This window comes from Sus scrofa, chromosome 2 (assembly GCF_054392235.1).
Source record: "Sus scrofa isolate SSC_HxYL_T2T_F1_AM1 chromosome 2, Sscrofa_HxYL_maternal_Yorkshire_Landrace_v2.0, whole genome shotgun sequence".
In the NCBI taxonomy this organism is placed as follows: domain Eukaryota; kingdom Metazoa; phylum Chordata; class Mammalia; order Artiodactyla; family Suidae; genus Sus; species Sus scrofa.
The window spans coordinates 10,684,563-10,697,562 of NC_139384.1; the positions used below are offsets into that span (position 1 = coordinate 10,684,563).

Consider the following 13,000-nt stretch of genomic DNA (forward strand, 5'->3'; position numbering starts at 1 on the left):
CTTGTTGTTGCGGCTGTAGTGTAGGCTCGTGGCTGTGGCTCTAATTCGACCCCTAGCCTGGAAACCTCCATATGCTGCAGGTGCAGCCATTAAAAAAAAAAAAAAAAAAAAAAAAAAAGTGACACGTTCTTAGACTAAAAAGTGTGCCCTGGGCTCTTGAAGGAGGGAAGGGCCAAGTGCCAGGACCGGGTCTAATAGCCTGGCCAGGCGGGACCCTGAAGCGGGGGCCGGCCCAGGGGTACCTGCCTTTTCAGCCAGCATCCCCCAGGGTTCGGGTGTGCACTGACACTTGCAATTCCTTGTCTTGGAGGTTAGGGGTGACATTCAGCCTTCAGTAGGGAACAGAAAGTAGTGGTGGCCCTGTTTGGGATGCTCTTTATCAGTAGGGTAACCATAGAATTCGTGAAACTGGGACACTTTTGAGCCCAAAAGGGGGCACTTTTAACAGGTACACCAGGGACAGGAGGCCTTCCTGGCAAATGGGGTCACGTTGGCCCTGTTTATCAGTGTCTCCCTCGCCTTTCTGGTGGCCCTGGAAGCTGCCTTCCCTTCCTGGTGCAGCCGAGGAAGTGGCCTGGGGGTCACCTTCGGCCTCAGCCGTCCCCCCGAGTGTCCCTTCCCACTAGCATGTCAAGCAAAGATAAAAACATGGAAACAGAGGCGCCTGTCAGCAGGAGGGAAGTGAGCCCTGGGTGTGTCAGTGCTTCCTCTTCTCCCTGGGGCTCCATCCTGGGCCTGGCTGTGCCCCGTGGGTCACACAGACATCAGCCTGTGTCCTTCTGGGCAGAGTGATGGGGCAAGACCGCTGAAACCAGCTCTTCTGTCAGAGCACACGTCCTACTCGGGTCCGTCCAGTTGCCGCAGGGGCCAATTAGGTGTCGATTTTTTGTTCTCTGATGAGGACGGCCCGTGACAGTCAGTTTTTGAGGCTCACGGGGAGGCCGGTCCTTGCAGACAGTGCTGAGGGAATCCCGAGGTGGCTGGTGCCCTAAACATACCAGGCAGGCGAGCGATGGGCTGGTGAGGTCTGAGCCGGCCAAGCCCCGGTGTGTGGAGGGTGGTGCATGAAGTATCAGGCTCAGACAGAAACAGCCCCCAGAGGGCATGCTGGCTCCGGGTTCGCAGGCAGCCTAGGGCCAAGTTTAGACTCAGTCCCTGGCTGTCTGCCTCCCCTCTCCCACCTTTCCCATCTGCTCCCTGGGGAGTTACTTCCGGCACCACTGCCAGGAATCTGGGTTTTGCCTCTGGCTGCAAAGGGCCTTTGTGCATCCTGCTGTTCCAGGTTTGGGGTTGGGGGTGGCTTCTTGGTCTCCCCGGAGACAGGGATGGGCAGGGGGGCCGGAATGAGCCCCTCCCTGTGGAGTGGAAGCATCGCCGGAAAACTCCAGTCGGGCTTTGACAGATAATGACCGTGGGCTCGGGGGTCCCTTTCCCCCTGACCCCCCCCCACCCCCTCCTCACTTCACAGTTGTTCTCTGTGTTCCCAGGAAAAGATGGAGACGCTGAAAGACAAGAGCCTGGAGGAGCTGGAGAAGATGCAGAATGACCCGGAGGCCATTGATCGGCTGGCCCAGGAGTCCCCTGAGGTAGAGGAAGGCTGTCATGGGGGCCAAAGATGGCAGATGGGACTGAGACCCTTCTTTTTTTTTGGCTTTTTAGGGCCACACCCGCAGCATATGGAAGTTCCCAGGCTAGGGGTTGAATCAGAGCTGTAGCTGCCAGCCTACACCATAGCCGCAGCAACGTGGGATCCGAGCACTCTGCGACCTACCACAGCTCATGGCAACTCCAGATGCTTAACCCACTGAGTGAGGCCAGGGATCGAACCTGCGTCCCCATGGACACTAGACCGGTTCGTAACCCACTGAGCCAAAACAGGAACTCCCGAGATATTATTATTATTATTATTTTGGGTCTTTTTGTCTTTTTAGGGCCACACCTGTGGCTTATGGAGGTTCCCAGGCTAGGGGTCCAGTCAGAGCTGTAGCTGCTGGCTTACCCCAGAGCCATAGCCATACCAGATCTGAGCCACGTCTGTGACCTACACCACACTCACGGAAATGCTGGATCCTTAACCCACTGAGCGAGGCCAGGGCTCCAACCCACATCCTAACGGATATTAGTTGGGCTCATGATTGCTGAGCCACAGTGGGAACTTCTGGGACTGAGACAATTCTTAAGGGCGCTGGCTTTTTGGGAGTTCGGGTCAAGAGTATCCCCCTTTGCCGTGGCCTCCACTCAGGTTTGGACCCAGCCAGAGAAGCCTCTGGGGTCTCAGTCCAGTACCTGGGCCCTCTGGGAGTTCTGAGGGGGCAGTGCTGGCGAGTCAGGGCATCTGCAGGGACCTGCGTGCCCCAGGATCCCCCCACTGTTGTTCCAGCCTGGATTTGGAGGCAGTTTCTAAAAGCACCGGTACTGTTTTCAAGCTGCCATTCCCCAGCCGGCCTGTCCGGCCCTGCCTCTCCAGGAAGGAGCCGTTCTGGGGCTGTGATGTCTGCTCATCTCCTGTCAAACCCCTTTCCTGTTGTATCAGGCACCCAACCATCTCAGCGCCCGATCACGGCCCTTGCAGGAATAAAACATTCCTTCTGAATGTACAGAGCCGCACACTTTAGAAAGGGCTCTCCCTGCCCTCCCACCTTGACCCTGGCACTCCCCTCAGAGCTGGGCGCACCCACAGCCACGCCTTGTGCGGCTGCAGCCTGTGCTCAGCTCTGCAAGCCGCCACCTCCTGCCCCTAATGCTCGGGAGACACGGACACAAGTAATGCCAAGCGCACTGAGTGGCCTCTGGGATGTTCTGATCTTTGCTGATGAACGGGGATGGCCTGTCTCTTCTGTGAATTCCCAGTATCTGAAAGGGAAGACTTGCCATCCAGCTTCTCCACGTCCCACCACCTGCCTCTCCCCAAGGGGCAGGGCAGCCCAGGCATGGTCCCTCGCTCCTCCCTGGCTTGTGCTCGGGCTGTCCCCACTGCCCCTCTGCCTGCAGGAGCAGTCTTTGCTGGGGCCGGGGGCGTAGAGTATGGGGCAGGGTGTGGTGCATCCGAGCTTGTTCAGCCAGGACATGTGCAAAGCTCATCTCGGTCAAGCGCCAAGGCCGGCTTCCGTGGCTGGTGAGGCCGTGACCTGTGCCAGGGGCCGCCCTGAGCTGGCTCCATGCCGGCCTTCACTTTCTCGCCTTCCACGTGTTAAGCACCAGGCGCTTCTTGAGTGCGCCCCGAGCGCGGTGTGCTGGGAACCCCAAGGCCTGCTCTCAAGCGCACGGAACTTTGTAGAAGCAGGCCGAATTGCATAATTACAGTGGACTTCCGAGCCGGGCGGGCTGACGGAAGCCATGGCGAAGCACAGACTCACAGGAAATGTAGGCAGAAGCTACCTCGTGGGCAAAAGGCAAGTTGAGTGTTGTGCCGTCTCATCCGACTAAACCCTTTGAATTCTCTGAGGGGAGGAACACTGATGGGATCCAGGGGAGATGAAGGAGGGAGAGCTCTGTAGGCTTTCGGAGCCCCTGGACTGGGTGTCTACCCCGGGCTCAAAAACCGTAATTGAGTCTCTGCAGGATTGGGAGAAGGGATGGGAGCCGATTGGGTTTGGGATGCAGACGCTGCTTGGAGACAAGAGTGGCGGGGGGGGGCTTTCTCCACGTGGAAGAGTGTGAATGGTGGGGTCCAGGCGTGTGGGCGAGCCCGTCTGGGTGTCGATGTCTTACGATGGTAGTCAAGGGCTTCATGGTGAACCCCTAGTGGGGAAAGGTTTGGGGAGGCTCTGGGGAGCAGGAGCAGAAACAGGCGGGACCAGGTTTCGGGGACAGTAATATGTCCTAGGTTGACCGGCTCAGCCCCAGGGAAAAGGCAGGGGAGGTGGAGAGGGGACCTGTCTGCTGAGGATCTGGGGATCCAGATCCTTACAGGGCAGCTGAGTAGAGGGCTTCAGGCCCCCTGCTCTGTGTCAGCACATAAGGAAAGAAAAGCTTTCACAGCTGGTGAAAATGAGATTGAAACTGCACTGCAGGCGTCCCTGAGCCAGGGCGCTTGCTGGGTGGCTCCCGAGGGGGTTGTGGCAGCAAGCCGGCCGGCCCAGAAGTGGGGCAGACCTGAGAGGCCGCGGCCAGGCCCCACGATTTCTGGAAGCTGTGGCATCGTTCTTTCCAGTCCGGAGCACAAAGAGCAGGCCCAGACCTACTCCAGAGCGCAGGCCCTGTGCCTGGTGGTCGGCAAGAGGGCAGGCCCCCCGAATCCCCCTCTTCCAGGAAGCCCATGGCCTTCCTGGGTCTGGTCGGGGATGAGCCAGTCAGGCTGGTTCGCCACGTGCTGACCATGGTGGCGAAGCTGCCCAGTGGCTCCCGTGTGGAAGCCGGTCTTGCCAGGCTGTGTCCTGAGCCCTACAGTAGCTGCTGGTGCCACATGGTGCTGCTGGCGTGTTGTCCCCACTCTTTCAGCGTGTGGGTCTGACTCTCCGCCCCCCTGTCACTGAAGAGGCCTCCCTGGCAGATGGAGGCTTCAGGTCAGAGCAGGTCTGGGACGGGTTCCCCAGGCTGCCATCTCGCTGGCTGGTGACAACAAAGGGCCTGGCTGAGGGGCAGAGCACCGCTCAGCTTGGGGACCTGCTTTCAGCTGGGTCACATCCAGGGGCACGTCCAGGCGCAAAGGATGGCATCAGGGCCTTGGGGCCGGGGGAGGGGGGGGTCACCTGTGCTTCTGGGAGTCCTCTGCTGGCTATGGGGACCCTCAGCTCACCTGTGCAGCTTCTCTGCAGGACACACCTGTGGAAGAAGCAAGGACAGGTCTCTCAGGTGTCACAGTCTGGCCTTGGCTCTCTCACTCCTCAGACTGACTTTATTTGGGGCCCTCATTGTGTGTCGGCCTGCGGTCTGGCCTGGGCACCTCAGCGTAGGTCCCTTAACTCTGAATCCTGGCGACAGGTGATTGGGATGTTGGGTCCCTTCCCTCCTAGAAAGCCTCTGACTCCTTCCGCCCGCTCCCAGGAGCTCTGCACAGCCTGGGCAGGTCTCTGCCCGCTCGTCACGTGGCCCTTCGCTGCCCGTTTCCCCCATGTGTCTGTCTTATAGGCTGTGGGGTTAAGGATTCGGCAAAGTATCTGGGTTGGAAGGCTTTGCTCCGGGTGTGAACTCGGGTCTGTCTGGGAACCGAGCATGGCCTGGTTCCCACCGTGAGTGACATGTCCCAGAAGCCCTTGGTCCAGCCCGCTGCCAGCTGAGTGGTGCTGGGGTGGGCCTGCCGGTCAAGTGTCCTGTGCTTTTAGGTCCAGGACCTGCAGCTGGAGCGCGAGATGGCACTGGCCACCAACCGGAGCCTGGCTGAGCAGAACCTGGAGTTCCAGGGGCCCCTGGAGATCAGCCGCTCCAACCTCTCGGACAAGTACCAGGAGCTTCGTAAGCTGGTGGAGCGCTGCCAGGAGCAGAAGGCGAAGCTGGGTAGGCGGCCGGGCTGGGAATGTATGCGGGGGGTGCGCCTCTGTTCACTCAGGGTCCCGGTCCCTGGGGGCGGTGGGGGGGCACTGGGGGGAGCTGCTGGAATTGTGTGGAAGGACAGATTCCCTCTCCCTCCTCAGGACAGGACGGGGCCAGCAGTTACTGAGGGTCACCATGTCCCCAGCCCTGGGCTAAGTGCTTTAACAGCCATCTAAGGGTAGGCACAGCATCACTCTCGTGTCAGCAATGAGAGGAGCGAGGCTCAGAGAGGTGCAGGAACTTGGCCTGGGCGCCTCGGCTGCACAGAGGCAGGGCTGGGCTTTGAATCCAGAGAACCCGCACCCCGCGCTGCTGCTGGCCACTTAGCCAGCGCGTCGTGGACCTGGTCCAGGCTCTCTGTGTCCCAGCCTGCCATCTGCGAAGGTGAGGGGCTGCCCTGGTCTTGCAGGTAGAGGACTTGACACTCAGGCAGCGGCAGTAACTCCCTGGAGGGAAGAACAGGATCAGGGAGGTTGGGGGGTGGGGGGGGCCTCGAGGCCTTTTTCCTCCCAGGCTGGCAAGGCGAGGCGGGAAGCCAGCGGCTGGGCTGGGCTGGGCTCGGGCGAACTCCTCTCTGCTCAGGAAGGTGACCTCAGGGGACAGAAAGGGGCTCTGCCACAGACCCCAAGCACGCAGGACCCTCTGAGAGCCTCGTGAAAACCTCAGCCTCTGACACCGGATTGAGAGACACTTTGGAAATGTCACCCTTTCTGCCCTCCCTTCCAGAGAAATTTTCTTCAGCACTGCAGCTAGGGACCTTGTTGGACCTCCTGCAGATCGAAGGCATGAAGATCGAAGAGGAATCTGAGGTGAGATGGCCACTGACACCCCCCTTCCTTGAGGACTCGGCCCCTGGAGCTGGGACCCTGGTCCTGAGTACAGATGTCTGCGGGGCGGGGAGTAGGGCTCTGGCAGGTGGCGAAGGCGAATGACGCCTCGGCCGCAGTCCCAGTGGAGGCTTTTTTTTTTTTTTTAATGATTTTTATTTTTTCAATTATAGTTGGCTTACAGTGTTCTGTCGATTTTCTCATGTACCACAAAGTGACCCCGTCACACACATAGACATTCTTTTTCTCACGTTATCCCCAACAGAGGCTTTTGGATGCAGAGAACAGTCACCCCGTGTGGCTGGCTGAAGCAGACGTGGCCGACGAGGGCACGGCCACGGGGCAGCTGGCAGGCCTGGATGGGCAGTGGTGCAGCAGGGGCCCTCGAGGACTGAACCAGGCCCCCCGCCCCTCCCCTCTGCCAGGCTGCCCGGTCTCTCCCTTCCACTTCCCTCTGTTCATTCTCTGTGGGCAGACTGGCTCTCTCCACATGTCTGTGCTCTGGGTGGAAGATGCTGCCAGGTCTTACAGCCCCTGGGCTGGGGAGCCAGTGTTCATTCAGTTATTCAGCACATCCGTGCAGTAGCTGCTATGAGCTTGGCACGATGCTGAGGTCAGGACACTGGTGGCCATGACAGGTGACCCCGCCCTGTGGGAGCTACATCCTTGTGAGGGAGACAGAATAAATAAACACGGCCTTGTTACTGCTGTGGCTTGAGTTCAGTCCCTGGCCTGGGAACTTCCACATGCCACGGGTATGGCCAAAAAAAAGAAAAAAAAAAAAAATTGGAGTTCTTGCTGTGGTGCAATGGGTAAAAGATCCGACTGCAGTGGTTTGGGTCACTTCAGAGGATCGGGTCCAATCCCCAGCCTGGCACAGTGGCCCAAGGATCCAGTGTTGCCACAGCTATGGTGTAGGTTGCAGAGCTGTGGCTCCGATTCGCTCCCTGGCCTGGGAACTTCCATATGCTTTGAGTGCAGCCAAAAGCAAAGAAACAAAAACACATCAGCAGTGATGAGGGCCGTAGAGAGAAATTCCTGCCACGGGGGGCCACGAAGGCAGGCAGTTCCTGAGCCTGACGGGGTGCAAGGGCCACAGCTGACCTCTGACCCGGGGGTATTCAGGTGACCTGGATCCCGGCAGACCCCTGTTGCCACTGCGGCCTCTGTCTTCCAGGCCATGGCTGAGAAGTTCCTGGAGGGCGAGGTGCCCTTGGAGACGTTTCTGGAGACCTTCTCCTCCATGAGGATGCTGTCCCACCTGCGCCGGGTTCGCGTGGAGAAGCTCCAGGATATAATGAGGAAACCCAGGGCGTCCCTGGAGCCGGCTGGCGACGCCCCTCCTCCCCGCCCACCTCCCCCACCTCGTCCCAGCCCCCAGGCGACACCCCCTGTGGCTGAAGATCGGCAGCCACCACCACCGCTGCCACCGCCGCCCCAGCCATCAGTGGTCCCTCCCTACCCTCTGCCCTACAGCCCCTCTCCGGGCATGTCCGTGGGCCCCACCGCCCACGGAGCGCTCCAGCCGGCCCCCTTCCCCGTGGTCTCCCAGCCCTCCTTTTCCTACAGTGGGCCTCTGGGGCCCCCGTACCCATCAGCCCAGCCGGGACCCAGGGCTTCCGCGGGCTACTCCTGGTCCCCGCAGAGGAGCACGCCACCCCGGCCGGGCTACCCCGTGGCCCCCACTGGTGCCTCTGGCCCTGGGTACCCCGTGGCGGGGGGCCGGGCCCCCAGTCCTGGTTATCCTCAACAGCCCCCCTACCTCTCGCCAGGAGGAAAACCGCCATACCCAACGCAGCCCCAGCCCCCGGGCTTCGCAGGCCAGCCTCAGCCTCCCTACCCCCCTGGGCCCGCCCCTCCCTATGGGTTTCCACCGCCTCAGGGACCCACCTGGCCGGGCTATTAGACACGGTCTTGGCCCTTGGCCCGTCCCTACGTCCACCTGTACCACAACCTCCGGCCCACCTCCTGCTGAGATTCGAGGTTAAATTGGAAGTGGAGTTGGCTCCCCGTGGACTTGTGTCCCCCTCGGGGGACTGGTGTAGGGACCTGGCTGGGAGTGCACACGCTGGGAAAGGCACCGGGCAGGGCGGTGTGGCCAGCTGGGCCGCACCCGATGGTCCCAGCGCTTGCCGGCCTCCCCGGGGAAGGGAGCGCCTGGTTTCAGTGACTGGCTTCGGCTTTTCTGGTGCTCGCCAGGCGGGGTAGCCATTCCTCTCCGTGGGTGCCTGGTGAAGGAGCGGATGCGTGCGTTTGTGGACAGCTCCTTGTGGCTGTACTCCCTCGAGGACATCTGAACAGAAGGCGGAGTTATCCTGGGGATGGGCTGCCCGGGTCTCTGGCCCCGCCCAGCCCCTCCCTCTCTGGGATCTGGCACTTTCCACGTGGTCCCCACTCTACGGGGAGGGATGTATTAGGTTTTTCTGTCTCTCTGGTCCATTCAAAGATGGCCTGCTCCACACTCCATGGCAGGGTTGGATCAGGGGGAGAGAGCAGAATTAGGAAAAACACGTACATTTACCGATTTTTAAGTGACCTAAAAGCCATAATTGAACTCTGATAGGCTGACGTCAGGTAAGCTTGTCCTGTTGGAATGACGGCAGCAGAGCCAGCTTGGCGAGCAGACTGGGGACCGTGCAGGTGGACCCCAGACCTTGCTCGCCTGGCTGGAGAATCCGGGGGCTGCCTGGACCCTCCGGCTCGAGGTGAGGGAGCAGCCCTGGCCCCGCAGACTGTGGTCACATCAGGGGCTCCTTTAGGAGCGGAGGGCTGCGCCACCTCCCTGACCTCTTGTCTGGGGCCCTCCGCTTCTGGTTGACTTCTGAGGCCCACCCCATCCGTCCACTCCTTTAGTGCCTTGAATCTCATCCACAGCAGCCCTCTCCCTTCATCCCCTGCCTCTGACTCCTAGATGTAACTCTCCCCCAGTCCCCAGAGCCCTCCTAAGACAGACATCAAAAGATACCCTACCGTGGTGCTTTCCAAAACACCATCACCATGGCAGAGTCTGTTTCTTTGCATCTCTCTTGTCTTCGGAATGTATAGGACAGGGATCGTGACTCTGTGCCACATGCAGCCCCCAGCACATGGGGGTTTTCAGCACCTTCAGTGATAAAAAACGACAATAGACCAAAGCAGGGCGTGATGAACAAAGCATCAACTTGGTTGTCCCAGGTGTGAACCAGGTCTCAAGGGCAGACTCTGGAGCTGCTATTGGTTAGGAAGTCATATGTGCCTTGAAATGTCCACTACTCGAGTACCCAGCATCTGGGGTGTCGGGGGCCAACGAGGAAACTCGACCTTCTGGTGCCTGCCCCCCTCCCCGGCCTGTGTGCCATCAGTGGGAGCGTGCGACGCGAAGCTCGACTAGCCCTGACCAGTTGTGCTTGCTTCACATAAGTTATTTATACAGAGAAATCACTAATGGACTCTACTGGTTTGAGTGCTTCTGAACTGGATGAACTATCGCTAGTGTGTTTGTATAATTAATTGCCATAATAAACTTGAGTTACAAGCAGTGTTGCGGCCCTGGTGAATGTGAGAACTGATGATGTGGCTGCCTGAGGGGTGGGGTGGGGCATCGATCTTTTTCAACTGAAAGAAAAAAACACAAGAGTTGTGGATTTCAGGGGGTTTTTTGTTTTTGTTTGTTTTTGTTTTTGTTTTTTGTTTTTTTGTCTTTTTGCCTTTTTCTAGGGCTGCTCCTGCTGCATATAGAGGTTCCCAGGCTAGGGATCTAATTGGAGCCTGTAGCCACCGGCCTACGGCAGAGCCACAGCAACATGGGATCCGAGCCATGTCTGCAACCTACACCACAGCTCACGGCAATGCCGGATCCTTAACCCACTGAGCAAGGCCAGGGATTGAACCAGCAACCTCATGGTTCCTAGTTGGATTCGTTAACCACTGAACCACGACGGGAACTCCTGTTTGTTTTTGTTTTAATGGCTGCACCTGTGGTGTATGGAAGTTCCTGGGCTAGGGACTGAACCTGAGCTTCAGCTGTGACCTATGCTGCAGCTGTGGCAATGTTGGATCCTTTAACCCACTGTTCTGTGCTGGGGATCAAACCTGCACTGCAGCAGCAAGCAGAGCAGCAGCAGTTGAATTCTTAACTCCCTGCACCACAGCAGGAACTCCCGTGGATTTCGGTTTTACTCTGAGACCTTAGGCAGGGTTATAGCCGGGGGAACAGCCTTTCAATAGCTCTGGAAACCTGCTCCAAATAGTTGTGGAGAAGCCTGTATATGCAGGATTTTGGCTGCGGCGTATGTGCAGGAAGGCACCTCTAGATGTCGCCCTAGAGTCTTCTCAGCTCTTTTTTTTTTTTTTTTTTTTTTTTTTTTTTTTTTTGTCTCAGTGTCTCCCTCTGGCGGTCTAAACGCTGTGGACACACAGAGCCGTAGATGGCCAATCCCTATGTGCGGGTTCCCAGACAAGCTAGTTTTTAAAAAGAATGAGTGGGCTTCCCTATGGGATGGCTACACGTTATGAGGAGTCGCCTCCACCACTCATGTAATTTCTCAGTTGCCTGAGGAAGTTGTGACTGTATCCCTTATTTTTGGAGCAGAAAGCTCTCATATGGTATCTTTAGTTTTATTCTGACAAACTCTGTTAAACTGCCAATTTGAGGATGGCTCTCAGGCCAGTCTCCTACCCAGTCACCCAGCCCAAACCTGCCCATTGTCTTTCAACAGCAGTTTTCTCAATGTCTTTCGAATGAGTACTTTCTCAGTATCTTTCAACAGAGAAGTCCAGTATGTTTTTAATCCACCACCAAACTGAACCCAGGATTATCAACTAAGATGGGAGAGCCAAGACCCGAAGGAGACTCACCCAGTCATCTGGGCCAACTGGGGAGGCAGATGGGCACAAGGGGCCCTTGTTGGTACCAGGGCTCCAGATCCTTGGAGGGTTCAGGTAAAAGAGAGAGGTCTGCTCTGGGTCCCTTTGTGGTCAGTGAAAGAAAAACAGCCTGTCAGTAGTTCTGAGAAGCCAGTACATATGTGATTTTGGCTGAGGAATGTATGTAGTCAAGCATCCATCCCGGTAAAAAGTGACTGCTAGTTGCAAGGATCAGATATCTTAGTGATTTTAGTGCTTTTCTCCTTAGGGGATAGTGCAAGAATCTGGCATCACTAACATTTTTTCCTGAGGTGTCTCTATTCAAGGAGCCTGTTTTTCCAAAGCACAGAGCGCCGTAGCCCACTTTTTGTCCCGAATAACTTTTACGGTGCACTGTTGGTCAGCGACTACACTGGCTAATGACTTGATCCTGGTAGATCTGGATGATGGGCAGCAGTTCTCCATTTTGCCTTTTCTTCCACAGCCTTCGGGGTCCTGCTCTGCTGAAAGGCCTCTGATTTGTGTTCACAAAGTCCCATCTTTCTGGATATTGTCTCTTGAGCTGTGGTCCTCCCCTGCTCCTTCACCCCTTGGGCCTGGCTCTTACAGCGTTTTCCTTTCCTCCCCTGCCCTGGATTTCTTTCCATCTGAAGCATTTTCACTCTGGAGCCTGCATCTTGCCCCGTCCTGGGTGCAGAGCTTGGGCCATGCAAGGCCACAGATTCCCACTAGGGGGCGTGCAGGCCTCAGCCGAGCACCAGCTGGGCTCCCTCCTGCCACCTGCTGGACTGGCCAAGACCTGCAGCTTGTTAGTCTGTCCAGGACCTCCTGCTGGGGTCCGGGTCGTCTCACCTGGTTTGTAAATTGGGATAGAGGCTGCTAAACTAGCTGTGGAGCCAAGTGCTCTCCAGCCATCACCCAGCCTGCTTCCCTCGCTGGCTTCCCCTGAGCTCAGCTCTTCACTGCTGGGAGGGCATCTTCTGCCTTCAGCAGGAAGGGCAGCTTCAGGGGAATCAAGAGACCAGGTCTCTAAAGGACACTCGAGTCAGCCCTTCTGCTTTTCCTTTCCTTCAAGGTGCCAAGGGCAGGTTGCTTGTGGATGAGGCCCAGAGATGCTGAGAATCACCAGTATTGAAGAGTCAATGGCGATGCAACTTGTATTAACCTTTGAGGTGCATTAGTTCACAGGGTCCCCTCATCAGCCCTTCGACCCCCAAGTTTAAACAAGAGGAGGAGACCGCAGGGTGGGTGGTTCAGTGACCAGGTCTTACAGCCGGAGGGGTGGGGACCAGACTGGCACCCACCTCCCATCTGGCTGCAGGGGTTTCTCCGAGATGCCTTTGTGGCACCAGAAGTCATCAGGCTTCGAGAGGTCACAGTCTCAAGAACAGCTTGAGGACTCTAATCTGGGAATCCTCCTGGGCTCCAGTTAAAGGATTACTGCCCTTCGCCCCCTCCTGAATTCTAACCTTACCTTGCAAGTGTGTCGGAGGCCGAGGACGCAGGACACCAGGGACAGCTCGGAGACCACTCAGCTTTGTAGGAAGATGCTGAGGATCTCAGAGTGGGGGCAGGGGGCACAGTTAAGTCCTGAGCTTTGGGGGACTTGGTTCCAGAATGGTGGCAGGGAGCCCCCAGGGGCTGAAGGGAGGAAGCGCCACTTTCTAAGCAGCTTGGTGGAGAGCTGCTGGAGCTGGTCACTCAGTGCACGCCGCCCCCGCGGCTCTGCAGCTGCCTTCTCCCCAGGCCCTCCCCACGCCTCTCTCTCGCCCCACATCCGCTGCATAAAATCACTGGGCATCCTCTGTCAGACCACAGTGGGCCTCTTGCCACAATATGGGCTACACGGGGACAGA

General features: G+C 57.8%; 1 protein-coding gene across 31 annotated transcripts in view; it reads left to right on the forward strand.

The window, feature by feature from the left end:
* VPS37C (VPS37C subunit of ESCRT-I) overlaps nucleotides 1–9,816 on the forward strand; it is a 29,251-nt gene extending 19,435 nt beyond the window's left edge. For 27 of the 31 annotated variants that reach the window (XM_085010027.1, XM_085010021.1, XM_085010016.1 and 24 more), the window contains 4 exons: nucleotides 1,488–1,586; nucleotides 5,265–5,436; nucleotides 6,199–6,281; nucleotides 7,477–9,816. In XM_085010027.1, the coding sequence (XP_084866153.1) occupies nucleotides 1,494–1,586; nucleotides 5,265–5,436; nucleotides 6,199–6,281; nucleotides 7,477–8,205 (1,077 nt within the window). In that variant the 5' untranslated portion in view covers nucleotides 1,488–1,493 and the 3' untranslated portion in view covers nucleotides 8,206–9,816. Of the gene's footprint in view, nucleotides 1–1,487; nucleotides 1,691–1,962; nucleotides 5,437–6,198; nucleotides 6,282–6,564 lie in introns of all 31 variants that reach the window. The other 4 variants (XM_085010038.1, XM_085010039.1, XM_085010037.1 and 1 more) reach the window with 2 other exon arrangements.
* Nucleotides 9,817–13,000: the final 3,184 nt, after the last annotated feature.